This window comes from Aethalodelphis obliquidens, unplaced genomic scaffold (genome assembly GCF_003676395.1).
Source record: "Aethalodelphis obliquidens isolate GAN/ISIS:26980383/991018 unplaced genomic scaffold, ASM367639v1 scaffold15, whole genome shotgun sequence".
NCBI lineage: Eukaryota > Metazoa > Chordata > Mammalia > Artiodactyla > Delphinidae > Aethalodelphis > Aethalodelphis obliquidens.
The window spans coordinates 13,099,945-13,126,744 of NW_020837959.1; the positions used below are offsets into that span (position 1 = coordinate 13,099,945).

Sequence of the window (26,800 nt, forward strand, 5' to 3'; positions counted from 1 at the left end):
GAAATTGTATCAAGTATCTTTTCCGACCACAACGCTATGAGGCTAGATATCAATTACAGGAAAAAAACTTGTAAAAAGTACAAACACATGGAGGCTAAACAATACACTACTAAATAACCAAGAGATCACTGAAGAAATCAAAGAGGAAATCAAAAAATACCTAGAAACAAATGACAGTGAAAACACGACAACCCAAAACCTATGGGATGCAACAAAAGCAGTTCTAAGAGGGAAGTTTATAACAATACAGCCCTACCTCAAGAAACAAGAAAAATCTCAACTAAACAATTTAACCTTACACCTAAAACAATTAGAGAAAGAAGAATTAAAAAAAACCCCAAAGTTAGCAGAAGGAAAGAAATCATAAATATCAGATCAGAAATAAATGAAAAAGAAATGAAGGAAATGATAGCAAAGATCAATAAAACTAAAAGCTGGTTCTTTGAGGAGATAAACAAAATTGATAAGCCATTAGCCAGACTCATCAAGAAAAAAAGGGAGAAGACTCAAATCGACAGAGATAGAAATGAAAAAGAAGTGGCAACTGACACTGCAGAAATACAAAGGATTATGAGAGATTACTATAAGCAACTATATGCCAATAAAATGGACAAAGTGGAAGAAATGGACAAATTCTTAGAAAAGCACAACCTTCCAAGACTGAACCAGGAAGAAACAGAAAATATCAATAGACAAATCACAAGCACTGAAATTAAAACTGTGATTAAAAATCTTCCAACAAACGAAAGCCCAGGACCAGATGGCTTCACAGGCGAATCCTATCAAACGTTTAGAGCAGAGCTAACACCTATCCTTCTCAAACTCTTCCAAAATATAGCTGAGGGAGGAACACTCCCAAACTCATTCTACAAGGCCACCGTCACCCTCATTCCAAAACTAGGCAAAGATGTCACAAAAAGCAAACTACAGGCCAATATCACTGATGAACATGGATGCAAAAATCCTCAGCAAAATACTAGCAAACATAATCCAACAGCACATTAAAAGGATCATACACCCTGATCAAGTGAGGTTTATCCCAGGAATGCAAGGATTCTTCAATATACACAAATCACTCAATGTGATACACCATATTAACAAAGTGAAGGATAAAAACCAGATGATCATCTCAATAGATGCAGAAAAATCTTTCGACAAAATTCAACACCCATTTATGATAAAAATCCTCCAGAAAGTAGTCATAGAGGGAACTTGCCTCAACACAATAAAGGCCATATTTGACAAACCAACAGCAAACATCATTCTCAATGGTGAAAACCTGAAACCGTTTCCACTAAGATCAGGAATAAGAACAAGTTCCCCACTCTCACCACTACTATTCAACATAGTTTAGGAGTTTTAGCTACAGCGATCAGAGAAGGAAAAGAAATAAAAGGAATCCAGAGGGAAAAGAAGAAGTAAAACTCTCACTGTTTGCAGATGACTTGATACTATACACAGAGAATCCTAAGGATGCTACCAGAAAACTAATAGAGCTAATCAATGAATTTGGTAATGTAGCAGGGTACAAAATTAATGTACAGAAATCTCTTGCATTCCTATACACTAATGATGAAAAATCTGAAAGAGAAATTAAGGAAACACTCCCATTTACCATTGCAACAAAAAGAATAAAATACCTAGGAATAAACCTACTTAAGGAGACAAAAGAACTGTATGCAGAAAACTATAATACCCTGATGAAAGAAATTAAAGATGATACAAATAGATGGAGAGATATATCATGTTCTTGGATTGGAAGAATCAGCATTGTGAAAATGACTATACTACCCAAAGCAATCTACAGATTCAATGCAATCCCTATGAAACTACAAATGGCATTTTTCACAGAACTAGAACAAAAAATTGCACAATTTGTATGGAAACACAAAAGACCCCACATAGCCAAAGCAACGTTGAGAAAGAAAAACGTAGCTGGAGGAATTAGGCTCCCTGACTTCAGACTATACTACAAAGCTACAGTAATGAAGACAGTATGATACTGGTACAAAAACAGAAGTATAGATCAATGGAACAGTATAGAAAGCCCAGATATAAACTCATGCACATATGGTCACCTTATCTTTGATAAAGGAGGCAAGAATATACAATGGAGAAAAGACAGTCTCTTCAATAAGTGGTGCTGGGAAAACTGGACAGCTACATGTCAAAGAATGAAATTAGAACACTTCCTAACACCGTACACAAAAATAAACTCAAAATGGATTAAAGACCTAAATGTAAGGCCAGACACTATAAATCTCTTAGAGGAAAACATAGGCAGAACACTCTATGACATAAATCACAGCAAGATGTTTTTGACCCACCTCCTAGAGAAATGGAAATAAAAGCAAAAATAAACAAATGGGACCTAATGAAACTTCAAAGCTTTTGCACAGCAAAGGAAACCATAAACAAGAAGAAAAGACAGTCCTCAGAATGGGAGAAAATATTTGCATATGAAGCAACTGACAAAGGATTAATCTCCAAAATTTATAAGCAGCTCATGCAGCTCAATATCAAAAAAACAAACAACCCAATCCAAAAACGGGCAGGAGACCTAAATCGACATTTCTCCAAAGAAGATATACAGATTGCCAACAAAGACATGAAAGGATGCTGAACATCACTAATCATTAGAGAAATGCAAATCAAAACTATAGTGAGGTATCACCTGACACCAGTCAGAATGGCCATCATCAAAAAATGCACAAACAATAAATGCTGGAGAGGGTGTGGAGAAAAGGGAACCCTCTTGCACTGTTGGTGGGAATGTAAATTGATACAGCTACTATGGAGAATAGTATGGAGGTTCCTTAAAAGACTAAAAATAGAACTACCATATGACCCAGCAATCCCACTACTGGGCATATACCCTGAGAAAACCATAATTCAAAAAGAGTCATGTACCAAAATGTTCATTGCAGCTCTATTTACAATAGCCAGGACATGGAAGCAACCTAAATGTCCATCGACAGATGAATGGATAAAGAAGATGTGGCATATATATACAATGGAATATTACTCAGCCATAAAAAGAAACTAAATTGAGTTATTTGTAGTGAGGTGGATGGACCTAGAGTCTATCATACGGAGTGAAGTAAGTCAGAAAGAGAAAAACAAATACCGTATACTAACACATATATGTGGAATCTAAAAAAAAAAGTCATGAAGAACCTAGGGGCAAGACGGGAATAAAGACACAGACCTACTAGAGAATGGACTTGAGGATACGGGGAGGGGGAAGGGTAAGCTGGGACGAAGTGAGAGAGTGGCATGGATATATATACACTACCAAACGTAAAATAGGTAGCTAGTGGGAATCAGCCGCATAGCACAGGGAAATCAGCTCGTTGCTTTGTGACCACCTAGAGGGGTGGGATAGGGAGGGTGGGAGGAAGGGAGACGCAAGAGGGAAGAGATATGGGGATATATGTATATGTATAACTGATTCACTTTGTTATACAGCAGAAACTAACACGCCATTGTAAAGCAATTATACTCCAATACAGATGCTTAGAAAAAAAAAAGAAAATTAAGATTAAAAATTCAAGCATAAATGTAAGATTAATAGCTGACAACAAAAATTAAAAGTGGAAAGGTAAAGTAAAATATATAAAATACGTGTGTAAGTGGGAAAATAAATATATTATTGAAGGGAATGAATACAAACAGGTTTTGGAGGAGATAAGCAAACAGAGGGAAAATTCCCTCTGAATAGAAAAGGAGTGAAAGTTAATTGTGAAAATCTGGAGGCTCAAAATAGAAAATGTGATGAAGGGCCGAATGATGGAGAAGCAATAGAAGCACAGACTCAAAGGAGATTTCAACACTTAAAAGCAGACTCGTTTCTAGAAGCTTGACAGACTGAGCCAGCACAGATTCCTCTTACATCTACAAACAAGTAGAAACGTTGGATCAAATATGCCAAAATAACCTTCCAAAACATAGCTGAGCTCAAAAGATAGGAAGTCTGCAGGTGGTAGAACAAAGAAGAAACACAGCAGAAGGCTGCGGAGGCTAAAACTCGGGGGTCCGTGGCAAGTCTAGGTCCCCGGAGAGCAGAGTCCACGGTAAGATGTGTGTCAAAAGCTGACTCAGGTCACACCTGTGGGGAGAAAGGGCCACAGGATGGGTTGGAAGCAGCCCGTGAACTGAGATGCTTTGCAGTGCTGTCCTCAGCTGAGCCTACAGGGCGTTTCGGAGCTGAGATGTCGCCAGTCAAAAGACCTGACCTTTAGCTCCACAGCAGAGTCATTCTATATGACCTGTTCCCAAAAGGTGGCATGACCCTGGGGGAGGGCAGGTCCTTGAGAGACTCAGCTGGGAGCTGTCAGCCTGCTGCCAGCACCCCCAGCATCTTGGGGAACGAGAGCTTCACTCCAGGGCCAGGAGGGTGGCTTTGGAGACACACATATAATTTTCTTTGATGCTATGGATAATTTTTATTTATTTCTTTTATTAACCATTCATTTAGCTCCATCTATATAATTTTGACAATCTTGAATAATTTTTCTTTCCGAGTTGTTGGGAAGATACAATCAAGTGGCCCACTGTCCTCTCTCCAATGGGTGTACAATGACACTTAAATCGATGCTACTTATGTACAAATATATTCACTTCAGTGTTATTTACATTAGTGGAAAAGTTGAAAATGAGCAGAATGCCCCCAAATATGGGAATGATAAAATCATATGCAGCTATTAAAATTATGTTTTCAAAGAATGGGTACTAAGATGTTAACCTATGTATTTACATTGCACAGATGGTATGATTCTCATTTTCTAAAACATTTGTTATTTTAAATGTTACTCTAATTGCTGATGCATAAAAAATAGGAAAGAAAATAGATCGAAATAATGTCAGAGTTCGGCTCTATAATTTATGGACATTTCAATGCCTTGTATTTCCCAAATTATCTAAGATCATATATTACTTTATAATCATAAAAAACAAGTTGTTTATAAAATAAAGAAATAATTATGCTGCATTAGACTCCATTAATTTGCAAATATATATTTGATAGGAAAAGTGATCTCTGAGAGTGAAACAGTACTATATTGCGAGCAGATTTTCAATAATATTTTTGATATTTTTTTCAGTCTTATTTTCAACACTATTTTCAAGGTGAATGAGAGAAAGAAGTAAATCTTGAGTATTCCTCAGTCTTACTCTAACTTGTGTGAGGATTTTCTTGGAAAAGTCCCCCATATGTCTCCGTGTGTGTGTGTGTGTGTGTGTGTGTGTGTGTGTGTATTTAACTTCTGCTGTCTTTTGGAGCCTTTCGTAAGACGACTCCAATTGCATTAAAGTCAAGTTCCCTTTGCGTATGATTCTCACTAGATAGAGGAACGTGGTCGAATGACATTTTTCTAAGGCTCCTAATCTCACTAACCCACAAGCGAGGAAGGAATCCGCAGTTCCCACTTTCACAGAACAAAAAGAAAATGATAAATTGTTTCAATCAAGGGATTTTTGAATGAACGAACTTCTCTCCTAGAAGTTAATTTTGTTTCTTTGCTTGTATTATAGGAGCTAGTCATTAAAAACAATCTGCAAACCATGCACACTGAAACTGTGGAGAGACCCATATTAGATTTCATTATTGCTTGTGTTTTCTTCCTCTCTGTCTCTCTCTCTCTGCCTTTCCTCCCTTCCTCTTTCCTCCTTTCTGTTACCTTGAATTCCAAACTCCTTTCCTCTAATTCCTGTTGTTTTCTTCTATCACTCTTAAATCGTTTCCCCCTCATCATCTCCAGAATGTTTTCTGCATTTCACAGTGCCGGGTGGGCAGTGACCAAGGGGACTCACTGAGAACCATGGTTTTAGAAGCTCATGTGTTTGAGAGCCTGTGAAATCCTGCCTGGCCTCAGAGATTTGAAATTGCTTCAATCTATATTTTCTCTGTCTTTTATGCTTTTAAAGTTTCACATCCAATATGCTTTTAAAGTTTCACATTTTTATCCAAAGCATGGATTCTGAGAATTTGACAAAGCTGATCCCCTGTCTGCAATTTCCATAAATCCCTTAAAGTATTTAACCCGCTCTTCTCCTCTGTAAAAGACGTCTAACAAAATCACAGGGGAAAACAGTCGTTCTCGACATCACAACAGTTTAATACATTAACTTATTCATTAAATTGTGCTTCACATCAATGGGAATCCTCAGTTCTACAAACTATCATCTTTAAACAGCAATAAAGGTTGATAATGTCACAATACAATCTCTGAGTACCCAAGTTCATACATATTATGGCACAGAAACAAAAAGAAATATCTCTTAGGAGAAATCATTTACTATCTATTGGATAACTATCTTTACGTCTAAAATGGGGCACCAGATAAAAGTCCAGATGCTTCTTTCCAGATGCTTTTTCATTTTGGATACGTTAAATGAAAAATAATGCAAGCAAAACCCAGAAAGTCCTTCTGGGGAGGGAGGTGGGCAGAAGGAAGGAAAAGAAAAGATGGCCACATGATAAAAAAAAAATGACAAGTTGGTGGAAGACAAATGTGACAATGACTAAATCATACACATTCTGCTCCCTCAGACAGTTTTCCCCAGCAAGAACTGAAGCTTTTCAGCACTGACGTCTGGCCCTTTGATGAATTCCCACAGTGCAACAGAACGTGTAACCCACAGAGGTTCCACTTAATGTGCCAAAGGATGACAGTTGCAGTCGCGTCCATAAACGACTCAGAACACAGGCTCAAGAAACATCTGTGCTTCTGTGTTCTCAGATCCATAGTTTTGTTAGATGACCTCGAGTCCTGGCTTGGAAGTTCAGGGGCTTTTGTCTTGCAGATGTTGCTGGTGTTCATAGCGAGGCCAGTCCTCAGGAAATCTCAGCACCTCTCCAGGGTAGGTTGGTTCTGTAGATGTGTTGTGAAGATGGGTCCATGTGCATTCTGGCTACAAAACACACAGGTCTCAGAACCCGCCCATTTGCCCAGAAGGGCTAATTCAAAGTTTTATGGAGTTCGTTCAGATGCGTCCAGCTGAATGTGGTGAGGAAAAGCAGGCTTACGTCCAGTAGCGATGGAGGGAGGGGGTTAGAAGAAAAGCCGGAAGTGCTTTGGAGAAAGAACCGTTGCATGCTTCCCAGAGGTGGCACTATTGGGTAGAGTCGTCAGACTCAGCCAGCCCCAATACCCACCTGCAGGCTTTCAGCTGGAGCTCTGCTGACCGGTGGACGTATAGTAACTATGGAAAAGAAAAACCTTAGAGACACAGCTGTGATCAGATCACAGTGCTCTGCCTAAGTCTGCCCCAGCTTTCTCTTTGCTCCAACTCCAATTCAGTCCCTAAAACCATCGCAATGCTCTGGTCCTGTCTCACGAGCCTCATGCCTTTTCCTGCTGTTTTCAGTGGCCCAAAGAATCAGTCCACATGGCTCCAGACTGCCCTTGACCCTGAGGATAGAAACTACATTAAGTTACTTTTCTGTGTTTCCATATTCCCTGGCACTTACTTAATTCCTCATCTTTCCACCTTTGAAAGACCTGCCCCCTTTCAGAAGGCCTACTTTCCTCCACAGTTACCCCTACTCTCCCAAACCCCACCTCTGCATGATCCCATCCTACGGGCGCTGCTTCTCAGCTAGAGGTCAAGGATGGAGAGGAATCAGATGAAACCTCTGTGCGAAGATGTTAGCTCATGACGACTTAAAGCATTTCCTTTCCCCGGCAAATGTGCAAAGGGACTCATTTAACACCAAATAAAATCAAGAACCCAAACAGTATGTTGCTGATAAAATTCCACGGACCTGGGGAAGAAGTAGAGAAGAAGGGAGAATTTTTGAGCGGGAGTTCTATTGATCTCCCATGAAGCTTCTCTATTCAGGCTGCAGGTGCTTGAGTGGTCGTGCTTCGAGATCTCCCTGCAACACTGTCCATCTCCTGGACAATTCACTCCTAATAAGAGGGTCTCTCCCTGGAGGCAGGGGGTTGAGAGCCAACTCTACCCCCCTCCTTAGCACTTTCTAAGTCACTGCAGCTCCATGAGAAGGTAAGAGAAGATATAAATCAATAAAGATTTAGATTTCATATTCTTGCTATTCTCGATCCCAATACTGATGATGAGCATGAAGTAGTAGAAAATATGAAGTCAGAAGACTGGGGCTCTGAGCACCTGTCTTGTTAGTAAGCTAGACGCTTTAGGAAATCATTCATCATCCCTGAATCTCCACGTCAAACTGCTGAATGGGATTAATGAATAGAGGTCCTATTTTACATGCAAGAATGTAGTAAAGATCAAATGAGATACTAGATGTAGAAATGTTTTGAAAAGCATTAAATACTATACAAAGTTACAAATTTCAATCTTAGCCTTTGCAAAATAGATGACGAAATAGATGACATTGAAAAGCACTTGAAATATTTTTCAATTTCCTTTTGTGTCAGAGACTAATAGTTTTGATCAGTATTAATTTTCACATTGTTTCTTTAATAACAGAACCCTTCTATGTATCAAGGCACATCGCAACCAATAATGATGGCATTTCCTGGCCTTCTTTGCAGCTAGATGTATCTAATGGCTAGGTTCTAGCCAACGAGATGTGACTGGAACTGATATGTACAACTTCTCTCCACTTCCTCTCGGCTGTCTTAAATAAAATTGAGATGGCAGGAACTGCAGTACCCATGTCGGACCTTGAGCTGGAAGCTGCACGTTAGTATGAAAGAGCAACGAGAGGGCCTGGGATTCTGGTAAGATCACACACGAGACCAGTTTGTCTTTAAAGCAAGCAATTGCTTCAATCTTTTGAAGTCACTATTATTTTGAGTTTCTCTGTTAAAGCAGCCAAGTAGGAATCCTACTTAATGGCCTTGTATTTATTTTTTAATGATCTTTGCTCACCTCCTTGCTAGGTCTATCTGGTAGATCTTCTCCCCCATATTCATATGACCTCCAGTCAGACTTTTGAACAACTCCTTATATTTCAAACCCTTGATCAAACCATTTCTGACACAGTTACCTCCTTTAGAGGATAAGGAACAGATTTTTATAATTTTTAATAACATACGTGATAACCTTAACTGTTGCCTAACACTGATTGCTAATGTTAGCAATTATTAGAAAGAGCATTCAAATAATTCTCAGGGCAGGTTTTCTCTATTTGTCAGAAGTAGGTTGCCAAAAAGTTAAAAGGAGACAGAATATATAGTATGTACCTTAGACCTTAATAATAATTTAAACACACACACACACAGACATCTTATCCCAGTGTGGTTACTGGAGTTACCATTGCCAGAGAAGGAAAGGAAGGTCTATCTGGGAATTGTAGGAGCTGGTAGGACACGGAACTTAGGGATGATTGATTGACTGATTGATTGATTGCCTCTTCTTGGCTTTTAACACTAATGTATCTGGAATTGCTTTGGTTTGGGGTCTTAAGGCTGCTGGCTTCCCATGGTTAGGCCCAGAGGCCTCCTGCTGACTGACATCCCTTCCCTGAGCTGAGCATCACTTGGCATGTAGGTGTGCAGCTGACTTTCAGAGAACAAACTGCATCCCCACCTCTTCATTTCTATCAACATAGGACCCCAGGGAGAGGATGAGTGTGCTGCTTTAGAATGAAATGATACGAGGGAGGAAGCTCGTGTCTGTCTTTTTAATTTGCTCAGCACTGGCCTCGGGCCAATACAAAGAGATGGTTTCTCCTCTGAACATCCTGATATCGGGTCTCCAGTGGAGCCCCATACATCACACCTTCAGCAGCAAGGCCGAGGAAAGCCTTTTGATATAAATCCCGAGGTGCCTGAGGAACAGCGTGAAGTTAGCAGAGGCGGCCGCCAAGTCTCAGCTATGCATGAATTCCTGTCAAAAATGGAAAGTGAGTTTAAAGGAAACAGTCTAAACGCTTTCTAACTTGTTTTGATTTTCCACATGACAAAACACTGGATTGTTATTGTGCACGTGTGTATGCATGTGTGTGTATTCGTGTGTCTGTTTCACAGTGACAGTCAGAATGGTAATGTGCAGCCCTGCCATTCTAAGCAGCATTAGATCCTAGCATGGAAATGGGAGGACAGAGAAAAAGCTGCTCAGGAACCCCAGCTACAGTCCTCCTTCCCCCACTACCTTAGGAACAAGTCATCAGGAAGGGAAACGCTAATACTCTGTGCGCCTCCTCTCTACCAACTAACAAGCGATAGTTACTCGGCCCCTTTAACTCACCCCATCTATGGCTCAAAAAGTACAATTGCCTATGACGTCATCAGTGTCTCAGCTCCTTGACGGGTCAGTGATCTGGAAGGGGCTGGACTCACCCAAGGCAACACGGCTCTGGGTCCCTGCTGGCTTGGTGCTGTCACACCCACGTGGGTTAGAGACAAACCCTTCTGGGCAAGAACAGGTGGCTTCTAGCATGATTGGCAGGAAGCTTTTATCCCATATGGAAAACATGATGGAGAAAAAAAAGAGCTTGCCCTTTGCAGTCTGCCCGACGTTGCTCACAACCCTTGAGGAAGCTATTTATTGTCTGTGGGCTCACTTTCCTCACCTAATCGGGACTAATACGATCTACCTTCTTGTGACTAGATCTGAGGTATAAAAAGGGTCTCCCAAAGTTTCTGGCACAAGGGAGGCCCCAGGGATGCCTTTTCCCCCAAGACAGATGAAGCCAAGGGTCGTGTAAGAAGTATCTAAGCCTCTTCTCCAGATCTCTCTTTGATGGAGATGCTGGGCTCCCCTCTGTGCAGGCGAGCACTCCGTGAACGCTCGTGAGTTGATTAACTCTCAACCCCAGAGAGAGTATTCTGGAGGCTGAGACGAGGCTTATGTAAAGCTGGCTTAAACATCAAACATGTTAGATATCAATGAAATAGGCTTTTCAATCTCATTTAGGGGTTTCACTCATTTTGCCTTCGGCTCCTTGAAGGGATTGATCAGATCAATCTGTTCTGAAACTTTCTGCTCACTCTGATCTCCTACTAAATGCTGGGCAAGGATTTTCTATTCCCTCTGCCATAGGTCTCCCCTTATTACTCGAAAATTTTGTGTTATTGTAGTTGCGATTGGGAAAAGGTGAGAGTAAGAAGCGCTTAAGCAATGCAGCACATTTTCCGGTCCTGTTGTAGCCACACTCTCACAACAGGTAGAGATCATGTGAGGAGAAAGTGTTATCAGGCCAGAGATATTCGAGCTATCGGGAGGTAGAGTCTTTCTAAACTCCTGGGATAACCACTCCACTGTGTTCCATGTCTCAAGGCCTAAATCAGTTATTTTTTAATTTAGTGATCTTGACTATATTTTGTATACATGCTAGCTGAGTTCCTATTCTTCAGGCTACATTCTTTTTAAACGTCTTTTCCTCTGTGACAGCAGTGTTTCAAACGTGGTGGTCCTGTACCAAAGAAGATGACTGCTCCACAGAGGTAAAACTCTGAAAGAGTCCTTAGAAAACTAAGGCTCTGTAGCCAGATTGGAAATGCTAGACATGTAGTTATCCTCCTGCTTTCCCTGCCCCCGTTAATTTATCATTCATTCCTTACGCTGAAAATAAAAATTGGTAAATGGTGATCTCCGTAGGCATTCATTAATACGCACGTTTTCTCCCGAATGCCCCTACCAATGTTCATTTCTCTGAGGCATGCCTGTCCTGAATCTACTAGCCTTTCCTTAAAAGATGGGGAAGGAAGCATGGCTCAGGGCTAAGATGCAGGGGATGTGAGTCTCCAGTGATGGTCAGTAGCAGGGTAATCTTGTTGAAAAACAACCGTAACAACAAAACATGTTTACACTACTTATGATTTAACCCACATTCAAATAGAGTCCAAAGATGACAGCCAAGTGCCAAGAGAGAGTTGGCATTAAACCTCATCTAAAGGCTGAAAAAGCCTTCTCTTCCTCTCTTTAAACAGCAGTATTTCCATTAAAGAGGCAGTATGAACAGATCAGTTTCAGAACATCCAAGCCATAATTTGGCTTTTCACGTGTGCCTTGGTGGGTTCCAGTTGCCCAAACTATAACTTATGCCGCCGCCGCCGCAAAAATAAAAGATCCCAAGGACTCTTTCCTTTTTGGTGCTTCTCCCCTTGACCTTCTAAAGTGGTCTATTATTGGATGCATTCCTACCCTACTTAATATCACAGACTGAAAAATGTCAGGAGAAAAAGAAGACGGATCATCTCCAGCTGGATAAAGGTGAAGACAGAGAGGAAGCAGGGGCCCCAGTTAAGCCACCTACAGCCAGCCAGACGTCCTCAGCATGGTCCCACATTCTCCAAGGTAGGGCAGTGCCCCGGTTAATGCTCCCCCTCCCGTGGAGAGGAGGGGAGGGCAGGGGGTCACCATCTCACCACCTGGCTGTTGTAGTCCTCCGTGACTGCCCCCTCTGGGTTCCCGTCCTGTCTGGGCCACCGGCGGCCCCTGTGCTCCCGCTGCAGCCTCCGCTCCCCGCGCCTCTTTTGCCGGTCCCTCTGGCGCTCCAGCTGCTTGGTACGGTGGTAGCGCTGCTGGAAGAGATCCTTCGCGTACGCGTACAGCTGCACGTCCAAGAAGTTGAGCTCCTCGATGCGCTGGCGGGCACCCTCGTTGATCTCCACGTTGGAAGCCCGCGTGACGTTGAACTGCGTGAAGGGGGAGATGAACTTGAGGTTGAATGTCCTCTCAAAGAGAAATTGCGTCTTCCGCTGGAACTCCGTGAGCCCGAAGAAAGCCATGTTCTTCAGGTTGCTCTTGGCGCTCTGCAGCAGGATGGCGTTCCTCTCGCTCTCGTTCATGAAAGTCAAGTTGTAGCAGCCCACCAGGCTGAGGTCGGCCAGCATGCGCACCTGGCGGTTGTTAGCCAGGTTGTAGGTGCAATCCATGAATTCCCGTAGGCTGACCCCAGACCAGTCGTCCCCGGGGTAGCAGGTAGGCAGCTCATCGGGGGTGGGGCTCCTCCCATCACACACGTGGAGGGAGGTTTTCCACGTGGCCCCTCTCTGGACGTGTTTCCACTCGCTCAGGTACCGGGACACCGGATCCCGCAACATGGTGATGTAATAGAAATTCCTGGAAGAGATTAGACGAAGAGCGTCAGTCCGCCGTAACTATAACCCTGGGACCCCGCGCCTCTGTAGCGTCTGTATCAGCATTGACTCAATGGGTTTTTCTGCCAGATGGTCACGTGAGAATATCTGCCTGGATTTACACCTGTCGGGCCATGTTCCCCTATGTGCGTGTTTCTGTAATACAAACACGCATGAATCGGTTTTCAGTACTATTTGCTGGGTTTTTTCTTTCTGCTCCAGGGTGGGGAGGGGCGGGGTTGGGAGAATCGATCAGCAATAATTCATTCAGCAATCATTCACTGTTCAATCACTACCAGCAATAACAATACCTTACATTAAGAGAACACGCCACGTTTGTTGAACTTTATCACCCATCTGATATTTTATTTGATCCTTAAAAGGAACCTTTGTAGTAGACACGGGGGACTATTTGATAGGGAAACAGTGCAAGGGGGTTAGGATGATTTCCCCAAAGTCATGTGACTAGAAAGAGCAAAGCTGGAAGCCAAGTCTCCTTAATCTTTCCTGTTCACAGGGGTGTTCTGGGTTAAGAGGTGGGTGGCGTAGGGGAAGGACGTGTTGTGTGTAGAGACTAATATTTACCGAGCAGTTACTGTGTGCTAGAAACTGGGCTGGGTACTTTATGGATACTGGCACAGATCACCTTCAACAGAACTTTGTAAAATGGGTTTTATCATGACTTTTTTAAAAAAAAGCTGAGAACACAGAGACTGAGAAGGGTGAAAACTACAGCCCAAGATCCTAGAGCAAATGAATACTTGATGCAATAAAATTTAGGCCTATTTGATTTCAAAGCTTCTGTGCTTTCCTGGGCACCATATTGATATTTTAAAAACAAAAATGTAACTAATATTTATTGAATGCGTACGAATTGTCAGGTGTGGTGGTTATTACAATCACAGGTCTCGTCTCATCTAATGGCATCTATTGGAACATTGAGAAGAGATACATTTTATAAATGGCTAGCTTCAGAATGATCAGGTAAAGATTAGGGCACCACTGGCTCAAAAGGGCAAGAGAGGTGTGAAGAGGCCAGAAGAGATGTGGAAAAGTCAACAGATAAAGACACAGCAGTATACATGTGTTAGCATACGGTATTTGTTTTTCTCTTTCTGACTTACTTCACTCTGTATGACAGACTCTAGGTCCATCCATCTCACTACAAATGACTCAATTTCGTTTCTTTTTATGGCTGAGTACTATTCCATTGTACATACGTGCCACATTTTCTTTATCCATTTGTCTGTCAACGGACACTTAGTTTGCTTCCATGTCCTGGCTATTGTAAATAGAGCTGCAATGAACATTGTGGTACATGACTCTTTTTGAATTATAGTTTTCTCAGGGTATATGCCCAGTAGTGGGATTGCTGGGCCATATGGTAGTTCTATTTTTAGTTTTTTAAGGAACCTCCATACTGTTCTCCGTAGTGGCTGTATCAATTTACATTCCCACCAACAGTGCAGGAATGTTCCCTTTTCTCCACACCCTCTCCAGCATTTATTGTTTGTAGATTTTTTGATAATGGCCATTCTGACTGGTGTGAGGTGATACCTCATTATGCTAACACATATATATGGAATCTAAAAAAAAAAAAAAAAAAGGTTCTGAAGAACCTAGGGGCAGGACAGGAATAAAGATGCAGACGTAGAGAATGGACTTGAGGACACGGGGAGGAGGAAGGGTAAGCTGGGATGAAGTGAGAGAGTGGCATGGACATATATACACTACCAAATGTAAAATAGCTAGCTAGTGGGAAGCAGCCGCATAGCACAGGGAGATCAGCTCGGTGCTTTGTGACCACCTAGAGGGGTGGGATAGGGAGGGGGTGGGAGGGAGGGGATATGGGGATATATGTATACGTATAGCTGATTCACTTTGTTATACAGCAGAAACTAACACAACAATGTAAAGCAATTATACTCCAATAAAGATGTTTTTTTTTTTTTAAAAAAAAGACACAGCAGTAGGCGTTAGAGGAAAGCAAACATTGCTTCCAAGTAAGGAAAATCTTTCTCGTCATTTGAGCAGCCGCCAATGGAATGGGCTGCCCACCCCGCCTTTATCACCAGGGGTGATACTCAGGGTGCCCCTGGGCAGACTAAAACTGTGCCACCAGGGAAGCCCCAGACAGATTTTTGAATGCTCAAATAAGATCACAGATGGGGGGGCTTCACTGGTGGTGCAGTGGTTGAGAGTCCGCCTGCCGATGCAGGGGACGTGGGTTCGTGCCCCGGTCCGGGAAGATCCCACATGCCGTGGAGCGGCTGGGCCCGTGAGCCATGGCCGCTGAGCCTGCGCGTCCGGAGCCTGTGCTCCGCAACGGGAGAGGCCACAACAGTGAGGGGCCCGCGTACCGCAGGGAAAACAAAAAAGATCACAGATGGGAAATCTGTAAGTTCCCTTGTTAATTGGACAAAACGGAAAACACAAAAGAGGATTTAAACAAGAAAGATGATGACTATTGATCGATAAGACTCAACCTCATTTATGTGTCTCAAATTTAGACATAATCCAGATTTTAAAATAATCATAAGAGCTGGAGGATTTTAGGGCTGGGAATTATAACAGTCTGTGACATAAAGGGTTAACTGGAACTTGCTGCTGGAACCTGAGAGGCTTTGGTCTCACTTGGGAAAATTAACTGGCCATACAGTTCCCTGTGCTTTCTTTGCATTGGACTCCACATGGTCTCAAAGCTAACTGAAACTAGCTTACACTTTAAAATGATCTTGGTTTCAAATTTAACTTTATTCAAGGTAACACTGCATTTAACAAAGACTAGCTAAGTTGTAGAGTGCTGTTTACATGAGTAAAATAAGCCCCAAATGTCTGCAAGTTCTACTAGCCAAATAGGACAGAGGTCCATTTGTAACGAAAACAAACTCTGACATCAAGACACAAAAATGGACTAGGGCAACATTCATATTGATGAAGTACAAAGTTGTCCCATCTCATGGTTCTGGAACCAAGTGCCTAATGGCATTTGGGTATTGCTTTAGTCAGACATATTCTCATGTATGTTTTATTTGTTTGTCTCAATCTTGCAAAGCAGTCAAAATAGAAAGCTAGAATAATAGTAAAAAGAAACTAGGGTTGAAGAACACCTAGTTATTGAAGAAGAAAACACAATTTGATTCATTAAAAGCATTTTTTCTCATCTCTATTTTTTTCTCTACTTTCATTTGCTCCTCTACTATCAGACAGAAAACTGCAAAAGTCATTGATGAAATGATGTCTACCTCCAGGCCACACGCCCAACCTTCATTGTGTACAAGTTTCATGACTCTCCAGTTTCATGACTCTCTTCCCTGCTCCCTAACAACGGAAACTCATTTTCTTCTGCTCCCATAACTCCCAATTTAGTTTCTAAGAAAATTCTTTTTTTTTTTTAGAAAATACAAAATATTTTATTAAAAAATTTTTATTTTACATTGGGTTATAGTTGATTAACAGTGTTGTGTTAGTTTCAGGTATACGGCAAAGTGATCCAGTTATACATATACCTGTGTCTATTCTTTTTCAAATTCTTTTCCCATTTAGGTAATTACAGAATATTGAACAGAGTTCCCTGTGCTATACAGTCCTTGTTGATTATCTGTTTTGAATACAGCAGTGTGTACATGTCAATCCCAAACTTCCAATCTATCCCAAACTAAGGAAAATTCTTAAAATACTCTGAAATCTGCAACTTTCCTTTTCAAACGTTAATTGTTCAACAGCACAATGGAGGGTAAAACAGAGAAGACCAGAGAAGAAGGAGAAGCAGCTCCCAAGCAAAGGCCATGTGGCCACATACAGAGGCTCTCAACACCCGTCCCTTTTTTTTTTTTTTTTTTTTTTGCGGTACGCGGGCGTCTCACCGCTGCGGCCCCTCCCGCCGCGGAGCGCAGGCTCCGGACGCGCAGGCCCAGCGGCCATGGCTCACGGGCCCAGGCGCTCTGCGGCATGTGGGATCCTCCCAGACCGGGGCACGAACCCGTGTCCCCTGCATCAGCAGGCGGACTCCCAACCACTGCACCACCAGGGAAGCCCAACACCCGTCCCTTTTAACTCAACCTCCTAAGCTGAGGCAGAGTCTCATCTGTTCCAACACTTGTCCTGGCAGTTAAACTTTCCCCAGATTTTGGAAACATTAATAAGCAAACTATTATTTCCTCCTTTCATCCATCCATTCACTCACCTGGTAATTCTCCAAACATTGATTGAGCCCCTGGTATTTGCCACACACTGGGGCTAGGCAGTGGGGACCCCGAGATCACTAAGACATTGTCCTCAAGGAGATCTCAGGCACCCAGTGATTCTGGTAAAGTGGGAGAAATGCTAACCAACAAGTTAAGGGACTATTCTGCATGGACCTGAACGATCCCAAAGACGATAACTTTTTCTGTCTCAGGGACAGCGTGCTGACAGCACATCTTCCATTTGCCACCTGCTTCATTGAGAGTTTGGGCGAATTCATTTACGAATGTCTGAAACACAATTACAACTCTTTAGAATTGTTATTCTTGTGGCCTCAGGATAATGATGGCAAAGCCCTGTGTACTCAGGGGCATTAGGGGACGGGGCACCTTGGGTAGTTCAATGATTATTTTGTTCTGTTTTGTTTTGTTTTGTTTTCGGTACGCGGGCCTCCCGCCGCTGCGGCCTCTCCCGCCGCGGAGCACAGGCTCCAGACGCACAGGCTCAGCGGCCATGGCTCACGGGCCCAGCCGCTCCGCGGCACGTAGGATCCTCCCGGACCGGGGCACGAACCCGTGTGCCCTGCATCGGCAGGCGGACTCTCAACCACTGTACCACCAGGGAAGCCCAGTTCAATAATTATTTTAACTGATGATTATCACAGGGACCATCATGGCTTACAAAAACACAAATACACGGAACACACACTTTTCAGTCTCTTGCTCTGCAGTAAGGTAATCCTATTAAAAAATTCTAAACACAGCACAAGGACATGACTGCCTTCCCTCAGTCTTTGCCTTTTCCTTCACTCATCTGCATCCTGCTCGTCTTTCCCGGCCCAGCTCAAGCCTCATTTCCATCTCCTCTGACCTTTCTGGCCTCGAGGATTTACTGCATCACTTACTGTGCTTTTAACGTGCGTATGAAAGTCTTGGTCACATCTACCCTTTAAGTTCCTCTTTGACCACTGGACCTTAGGCCTGGTGTCCCATGACACCTCCACAAATCCTGCTCTCTGCAGGCATTCAATAAACGATGCTGCGGAAAAGAAGTGACCTTCATACAAGATAAGTGTATTTTAATGACTAAGGTTAATATTGCCTTTGATAAATAGACCCTTCTTTTCTCCCCTAAAAACTAATCTGACATTATTTTTGAATGTCCAAAATGTGTGAAAAGAATAAAAATGCATATAATCTTCTAATACATCCATCATTTGATTGTGATGGTTGATAGGCAGAGAGAGAGAGAGAGAGAGAGAGAGAGAGAGAGAGAGGGAGAGAGAGAGACAGTCAATACAGACTTTGGGTAAAAAGCAGAGTATTTCATACACCAGATAATTAATAGAAATGAGTTTTTTTAATGTTAAACTTAGTAGTTTTCTTCCCCTCTGCTTCAAGAACCTGTATTTCAACAAGCAGTTTATTGTATAATTGCTCATTTTTTTAATTAGCAAGTCATTTAATTAACACATGCTTATTGAGGGTTTGTTGTATGTAAGGAGCTGCTCTAGGAAATGTGGAGAATAAAAAAAAAATAGAACGTACTCAAGTATTGTAGGTGTAAAAGTGGTAGATTAGAAAAAGAGGCATGGATTAGCAAGTCATGGAGGTAAGCAGTAGACAAAGAATATTTAAGAGAATATTTCAGAAGGTACAGAGAGCAGAGTGGCCTAATGAGACCAGGAAGTTCATGTTGTGCATTTCACTGAAGGTTTGGTCAATAAATGACTGAATGAAAAGAGGGACATAAGCTAGAACAGGAGGCTGAGGCCCAATTGTCATGGGCTCTACGTGCACCTGTGAATTGCTAAAATAGGAAGAGTGTTGATTTAGGAAGACGCACGGAGCAACAGAGTTTGGGATGGATAAAAGTAGGCAGAGACCAGGACAGACATTGGACAGCCATGGTGAGAGGCCAGCAGGGAAGAACCCAGAACCGTGGGTACTGATGAGAAAGAATCAGAACTGAAGAACTATCACACACCCAACCTTCACCATTTGTTCCTCTTCCTCAGCTTCCTCTAAACTACCTTTTCCTCCTCCGTATTCCCTTCTTCCTTCTATCTAATCCTTCCCTTTCAATTCTGTGATGTAAAACAGGCAGTGCTGGTATGCGCGTCATAGAAGTCCCTGGAATCACTGTGCCTGTGGTGATTAAAAGATATTCACTTCCATGAGGCTATGACATGCCTGTCCAGTGAGAACATATTTGAAGGAAGCTACAAGATGCCAGGTTCACAAGGAGGGTTAATAAGTATATTCCTTCCACCACCAGCTTACCTCTTATAAAATCAAGTAACACAGTTAACGTCTCCACAATCCACAGTTCGAAGCATTCCTAAAAACCAGTTCAACTAGAAACTCCTCCCATCAGCCTCCTTTGATGTCCTCAGCAGAAGGGATCCTCTCCCTCATCCCCACCTGCTGAAACATGTGCCGCTCATGCTTTTACCTTCATTCCGGGACCAGTGAATATCTTATCCCTTGAACTGGCTTTATGTCTTACTCATCCTTCAGCCTCCAGAGCATATGATACATCACCTTGTACATCATGGATGTTCAGTTGTCCAATGTTCATGGAATTAAAAACTAGATACATTTTATCAGCCACTGTTTTAGGAATTCTCATGGTGATTGTCCCCGGGAAACTTCTGTTGGTGCCTTAGCCAACAGAATTAGCCCAGGCTAATGATTTCCCTTAGCCTAGACCTTGTGAAATGTATAGGAAATAATCTTTCCTCCTTCCTCTTGCCCTGCAGACTTTGAGATGAGTTTTCTCTACATATAATCAAGTTTTGCCAAAGTTCAGCGTGTCACAAAAGAACACCACGAGTGACTGTAAGGTGGCCTTGGGGGCATCTGAAGGAGCTCTTTGGTCCTCACCAGGGAGTAGGCACAGACAACCAGTCCATCTTAAACTCAAGCTGATGTGTGCATTTTTAAAAAGTGAAACTTAGCTCTCCCTCCACCCTGCTGTATTGTGTGCAGGAGTCATTTTCCAAATTCTCAGAATGGAATTAATTTCTTGACTCTCTTAGAGCTGTACACTCATTATGGGCTGCCCATTCTTCATTATCTCAGTAGAGTATTATCTGCACTATTCCGTATCTGATAGGGGGAATCACGGCACTTAGAGCTTGGCAATCAGACTGCCCTTTGACAGAGCGATGAAAGGGCTTTTTATTCGAGCCTTGAAAACAAATTAAGGAATTTAAGAATGATGTTCTAAGCAAATGGGAAATTGGGGACGATGATTGTTAAGTGTTGTAATAAAGAACTTTCGGGGGCTGACAATGGTGTGTGTCAGAGCAATTGGTCCCAAGGATGTCGGGCATTGTGATGAGAAAATGGAAACATTCACATGTTCTTATCTTACTTCATCCAGAAACCCTGCATCCCCTACCAAGCTGCCGTCCTCACCTCCTCCCTGACAGTGACTGACTTACAAAGCAGCCAGACCCTTTTGACTAAGGCATGTTTTATCTTACTTATTACCCAGAGATCTTGACACTTTTCAGTTGGTAAGATATTGGGGAGAGGAAAGCCCATTGTGCTTCCCTCAGGAGGGGAGGGGCTCTGCATCCCTTTTCTTCCCTGTGTACCTGGTAACATTAAAGGGAGAATACTTTGGTTGTAGCTGGTCTTTTTTTTTAAATCATTAATCCCCACCCCCAAACCCCAGTGACAATTAATGCAACACACTGTCATTATGGAAAGTATGAGCAATGCAGAACCGTAAAAAAAGAAGAAGATGAAAATTACTTATAATTACTTCACTTGGATATAACCACAGTTAAATATCTATTTCTTTCTTTTACAGATTTGAAATCATACTGTACATTATATTTTTAACATGTATTTTAAACTTAAAAATACAAGGGGGATATATTTTCCATTTTATTTAATGTTCTTCCTTAAGAGCATACTATTCCAATTACGGATGTCCCAGAATTTATGTGACCCATCTCCCAGTTTTGGACAATTTAGCTGATTCTGTTTGCAGTGGGGGCTACTATAAACAATAATCTGATGAATCATCCTAAACCATAAGTATTTGTGCAGTGACTAAATTGCTAGGAACAGAATTTCTGAGCCGAGAGAATTGCCCTCATTTCATCATTACAATGCCGAAATATAGCCGACCACGGTCAGCATAGGTGAAGACAGGGTCCTTCCATGAGGTCTGACATCTCTGGGTGCCAGGAAACAAGTCTACTTGAAAGTCAAGGGAAGGTCATGAAACAGGCTCCTGGCTCTCCCTCCTCCCAGCTGGACCAGGAAGATGCCCTGTTCAGATCATGAGCCTAAGATGGACATTCCAGGACCGCCAGGCGGGGTTTGTGACGTGGTGGTGAGGAAACATACTTCCTAAAAGATTTATTTTACACTTAATGAGTAGCTGGAATATCAAATTAGAGGCTAAACATTTGTGGAATCAAATCCCACTCATCAACACTGCAGCTATATTAAAGCCGACATCTAGATCAGAAAGAGGGAAGTGCATCACCTGATGATGTTCAGGGCCGGTCCTCACAGAAACAGCCTCTTGAGATGGAGCTTTTCTGCAAGTCTAGGTATCAGCTAACTTTAATAATGGGAAGCTGCACATGTTACTAAACCAACCACACAAAAGCAAGAAATAGAGGTTTCCGGACGATACTGGTCATTTCTCCACGAGGATCAGTCCACCCCCCAAATTCCCCAGAGGAAGAAGTGGTATTTATCAATAAGATAACATTTTAAATCTTGTCACATTGCTTCTTAATATTGACACAAATCCTAGGGGCCTCAGACTCACAGAAATGCCATGATTTTCGTTGTCATGTTTGCTTTCAGTTTCCCCCAAGTGGCTGCTACAAGAATAAATTTCAGGAAATGCATGTTCCAGGGACGTGTTTCTGCTAGCTTGCTGAGCACAGTTCCTCCCAGTACAGTTTCAAATGTGCCAGGGAGGGTCCTGCTCTCATGCATTATTCAGGGACTTCTGTGATTATTTGGTTCAGAGGCGCCCTGCTTTGCGTTGCCGCGCTGGGACTTGGGCACGAGGACGTTTCCAGGCGCTCTGCTCTGCAAAGCTGTGGTTTATGCATGCGGGCATCCACCTGAAGCCTGGAGCCGCCCCAGAGTGAGATAAGGCCTAATTCAATCTCACTCACAGCTCTACTCCCAGCCAGGCAAAGCAGAACACCAGATAGTACACTCAGATTGTGTTATTAGGCCGCGCGTGTTCAGTCGTGCTCGCTCTTTAGCTAATTTCTCAGGCGCTGCTTTTCGGGAATGTGAGAATTACAGGGTAGGAGCAAGGAGGTGTCTTCATTGCCCTTGTTTTGTAGCAGCCAAGTTGGAAAGGAAAAGTAGTCAATCAGGACATTCAAGGACAAGGCACATGTTTTGACATTTAGGTTTATACCCGGCAGCTTTGACACAGGTGTTCCTAAAACATCACAAAACTGAAAAATAAATCTTCTGTGTCCAGATTTTGCCATATTCTGCCATGAGAGATTCTTTTGGGTTAGGATTTTCCTAGATTCTGCTGTCAGGACTGGGCAATCATTTTAGCATATTCAACAAAATACTTGAGAGATTCCCCACCTGATTCCATCCCTTGCCAGTTCTCAAAGAAAGAGTGCCTTGAAGGTCATCCCCAAGCAATGATTAAAACCAAGCTAACTTAAAATACGGAAAGTTCCGTGTGAAAGAAAAATGGATATTAATAGCAATAATAATAATGGCTAACATTTATTGAGTACCTACTGTGTCCAAGTACAGTTCTAAATGCTTTAGGTATTAAAACAAAAATGGAAATTTTTATTGAATTTTTAAATTCAGTGTATCTATTGAAAGAAAAATTGGTACTAATAGCAATAATAATAATGGCTAACATTTACCGAGTGCATACTATGTCCAAGTACAGTTCTAAGTACTTCCACTAATCAATTTGGTCATCAAAATAACCCTTGAGTTACACAGGCTTTTAGATGATATCTGAAATTTCACAAAGTGATGAGAGTTCCCACAGTCTCTTCCATCATCTTGTAAGTGGCAGGCTGTCTTAGAGATACTTTGCGACTTACTGCTGCAGGGGTCCAGGCTTTGGTTGAAGTCAAAGCTCCGGAAGCAAAATAAGCACCTCAGAGTGAGGGATTTGTGTTTGCCTGTGGGTCGATGGGAGCGAGGCAGCACATGGCAGGGGCCGGGGAGGCAGGCGTACCTGTCCCCTCTCAGGGTCAGAGGCTCTCTTAGATGCTTAGAACTTGGCAAAAGTCCTAAACACAGTTTTCCTGAGCTCCCTCACAACTACATAACAAATTCACACTTGAGGGAAGGGTGTTAGAGACAAGTGGGAATTACTGCAGTTCTATGCGTTTTTAACACTCCCAGGTAACCTGGAAGCCCAAAGCTGCAGTCGTATCAGGACAGTAAAGGGTGGTTAGAAATAGCGATGCAAGGGAATCCAGATACAGCCAAACCTCACGCAATGCCATCATTCTGTTCCTGGTTTTAAAATAGGTCTTTTTAAACACAATGCTACAAAGACTCAGAACTGTGTCCCAGAAAGGTTACTGGATCCTGAAGTTGGCTGTTCTGATGCCTTTATTCAGGAAGAGAAGATTCGAGGAAAATGCAAGTCAAGCTCTACCATTCGAATGGAGCATAAACACAAAATTTCAGACATGTTGGGAGCATCACCTAAGGTGCTGTGGAAGGAAAATAGGTTTAAAGTTAGAAAGATCTGGTTTCTATGTCAGGTCCATCTCACGTTTGGGGTGAGTTGGTTAGCTTATATGACCTCTGGGGGCCTTAGTTTCCTCATCTAAATAGCCAGGGTATAAATGCTTACTTCATAGGGTTGTGGGACTTAATGACTAAACTGATGACCATAAAGGGTCCAGCAGTAGCTGAGAAGCAGACAGTATAGTGCACACCCTCCACTTCAAAAATCTCCCTTTCTCGGGCTTCCCTGGTGGCGCAGTGGTTGAGAGTCCGCCTGCCGATGCAGGGGACGAGGGTTCGTGCCCCGGTCCGGGAAGATCCCACGTGCCGCAGAGCGGCTGGGCCCGTGAGCCATGGCCACTGAGCCTGCGCGTCCGGAGCCTGTGCTCCGCAACGGGAGAGGCCACAACAGTGAGAGGCCCGCGTACCGCAAAAAAATAAAATAAATAAAATAAAGAGGAGGCATCCCTTAAGAAATGGAATAATGCAGCTGCAATTCCCTTGTTTTGTGAACGTTCCCAAACATGTCCCCTCTGCATTTATTATTTCTCTTGGTGATAAGAATCTAAGTTTAATAATCAGAAAAGAGAAGTAGCCTGTCCTTTTAAAATTGACACCAGCTACCATCTCTGAGTCCTCCATTGAAATGATGTGGAATATGCTGATGTTAATCTAAAATTTAAAATATTCAAGACCCTAAAGCAAGCAAACAGATGTAACCGAGAAGAAAGGGGAAAAAATGAACAGAAACGGCAACAAAAAACCAGCTCAAAGCTTCTTTTCATCTGTTTTCAGGTTAGGTTTATGCTAGCCACAAGGGGGACCTCAAAACTTTCCAAGCACAAGGTAAGTGCAAGAGCTGTTTTCCTAGTAATTAATTTCCACCAATCAATATTACCTATTAATGTACATTACAGAGACAAGCTATCGACTTCTGACACTTTACACTCAAGTTAAAGAGACTTTCTTATAAAAATTCTAGGTGCCCCGCAGTGATCGTAAGTCAAAACCAAAATGAGTTGCACCTGTGATTTCCTGCGTCTGCTCTAGCATAAAAATTTCCAACACTGCAAATTTCATCAAAGGTTAAAACTGAATCTGAAGCACTATGTATAGAATGGAATGCATTGACCTCCAATGGATTTTAAAGGCTGTTCTGCCTCCTTCTGCCACATCACACACCCCCAAAACAGCCATGGAGGCTGACACACAGAAGTTAAAATGCAGACCCTCTCTTGGGGCAGAAGTTAAAATGCAGACCCTCTCTTGGGGCAGTGGGAAGTTGCTGGAGCCATTAGCTCTGGAGGTTTTCAACTCACGCTGAGAGCTTGATGGTGTTGACGGTGTTTACAGCCTGTACCACAAAAGACACTTGGAAGAAAGAAGGGATTTTAATTTTCTGTTCAAGCTAGAAGATAGGGCAGAATAGTATAGTATATATAATAGATAGTGCTGCACACAGGCAGAATGGAAGGTTTCAGCAATTAAGGACAGACTGGAAACGTAGCTTTCTCCAAAGCTCCAGCAGAAGAGAGAATACCACCTGTCACCCCCTACCACAGGGAAACTACGGGAACAGAACAGAAGCACTCCCAGAACATTCCATCAGGTTAGCTAGCTATCAAAATCACCTTGTACAAACCCAGAAAGCCCCTCTGAGCTTTGACATGAAATGACTCTTTGCTGACTGCCTTTTCTCTAATGGTAAAATAATCCCAAAGAAAGGTAAGGATTGCTAACCCTTCTACTGTCATAGGGCAGGAGTGCTCCCGTGGAATTGCGGGGATGTGGTCTTTCTTTTAGACAGCTCGCTGTCCTGGACCTCAGCGCCAGGAGGAGGGCTGAGGAAGACGAGGGACACCGGCTCGGGCAGTGCAATTGTCACTCCTGATCAGAGTCCCCATACATCATGCTCTCACATTCACTCATTTCTGAAATTAAGAATTAGCATAGAGTAAACTCCTGGTTCAGAAAGGTCAGTGTTCTGCCTCTGACTCAGGCACCCGGGAGAGGTGTTCTGGAAAATGAAGTTCTCTCTTACGACACCCTACCCTGCTTGACACGTGCCCCCAGTACAAATGGAACCCAACCTTGGTGCAAACTGCGTGGATGTTTAACTTACAGTTTTAGAGCTGGTGCTTCCCCAAGTTTAATTTTCCATTTGAAAAGCAGTAGTCCCTCTTAATGTGCCTTAATCTTTCTTTTCTGAGAATTTCAAAGGGCGCCTTCTAGGAAGCATCGTGTTGTTTTCAGATCTAATCCAGACTTCCGCTTAGATTCTTCCTCTTCGATACTCTGCAAGTTACTTTTGTGCTTTCCCGCATTCATCCCATCTGCCCCATATACTTTTGCTCATTCGTGTACCCCTGGAATAGTGCCCTTCTAGTGGGACAACCCTTGTTAAAGCATTCCGGCCATGACCTGGGATTTATGTTTAATCTAGGGATTCTGTGCACAGACAAGAGCCCTCAGCTGGGTCCTGACTCAGAGTCCTGCCCTGCCAGAAGGGCAGGCAGGACTGAGGTAGACCCTATGGAGGAGGGGGCATCAAGCATCGAGCAGGTAGAAACATCCAGATCCTTAACAAATCACGGGGCATTTTGGTTTTGGACAAAGCACATCTAGTCAAGTTTATATACGTATCTTTGAAATATATTTTGATTTGTGTGCTTAAAATAACCAAATAAAGAGAAGGAATTTCCCACCTCTAAAAGGAAGCCAAAAAATGTTATAGGCTGCATGTTTGTGTCCCCCCCAAAATTCATATGTTGAAACCCTAACTCGTAATGGATGGTATTAGGACATGGGTCCCTTGGGAGGTGATTAGGTTTAGATGAGGTCTTAAGGGTGGAGCCCCACGTTGGGATTAGTGTTTTCACAAGA

General features: G+C 42.7%; 1 protein-coding gene across 1 annotated transcript in view; it reads right to left on the reverse strand.

Annotated features, from left to right (window-relative positions):
- Positions 1–6,105: 6,105 nt before the first annotated feature.
- The window catches only part of HS6ST3 (heparan sulfate 6-O-sulfotransferase 3), a 656,550-nt gene continuing 635,855 nt past the window's right edge, over positions 6,106–26,800 (reverse strand). The window contains exon 2 of the mRNA XM_027115970.1: positions 6,106–12,999. Coding sequence (XP_026971771.1) covers positions 12,291–12,999 — 709 coding nt within the window. The 3' untranslated portion in view covers positions 6,106–12,290. The remainder of the gene's footprint in view (positions 13,000–26,800) is intronic.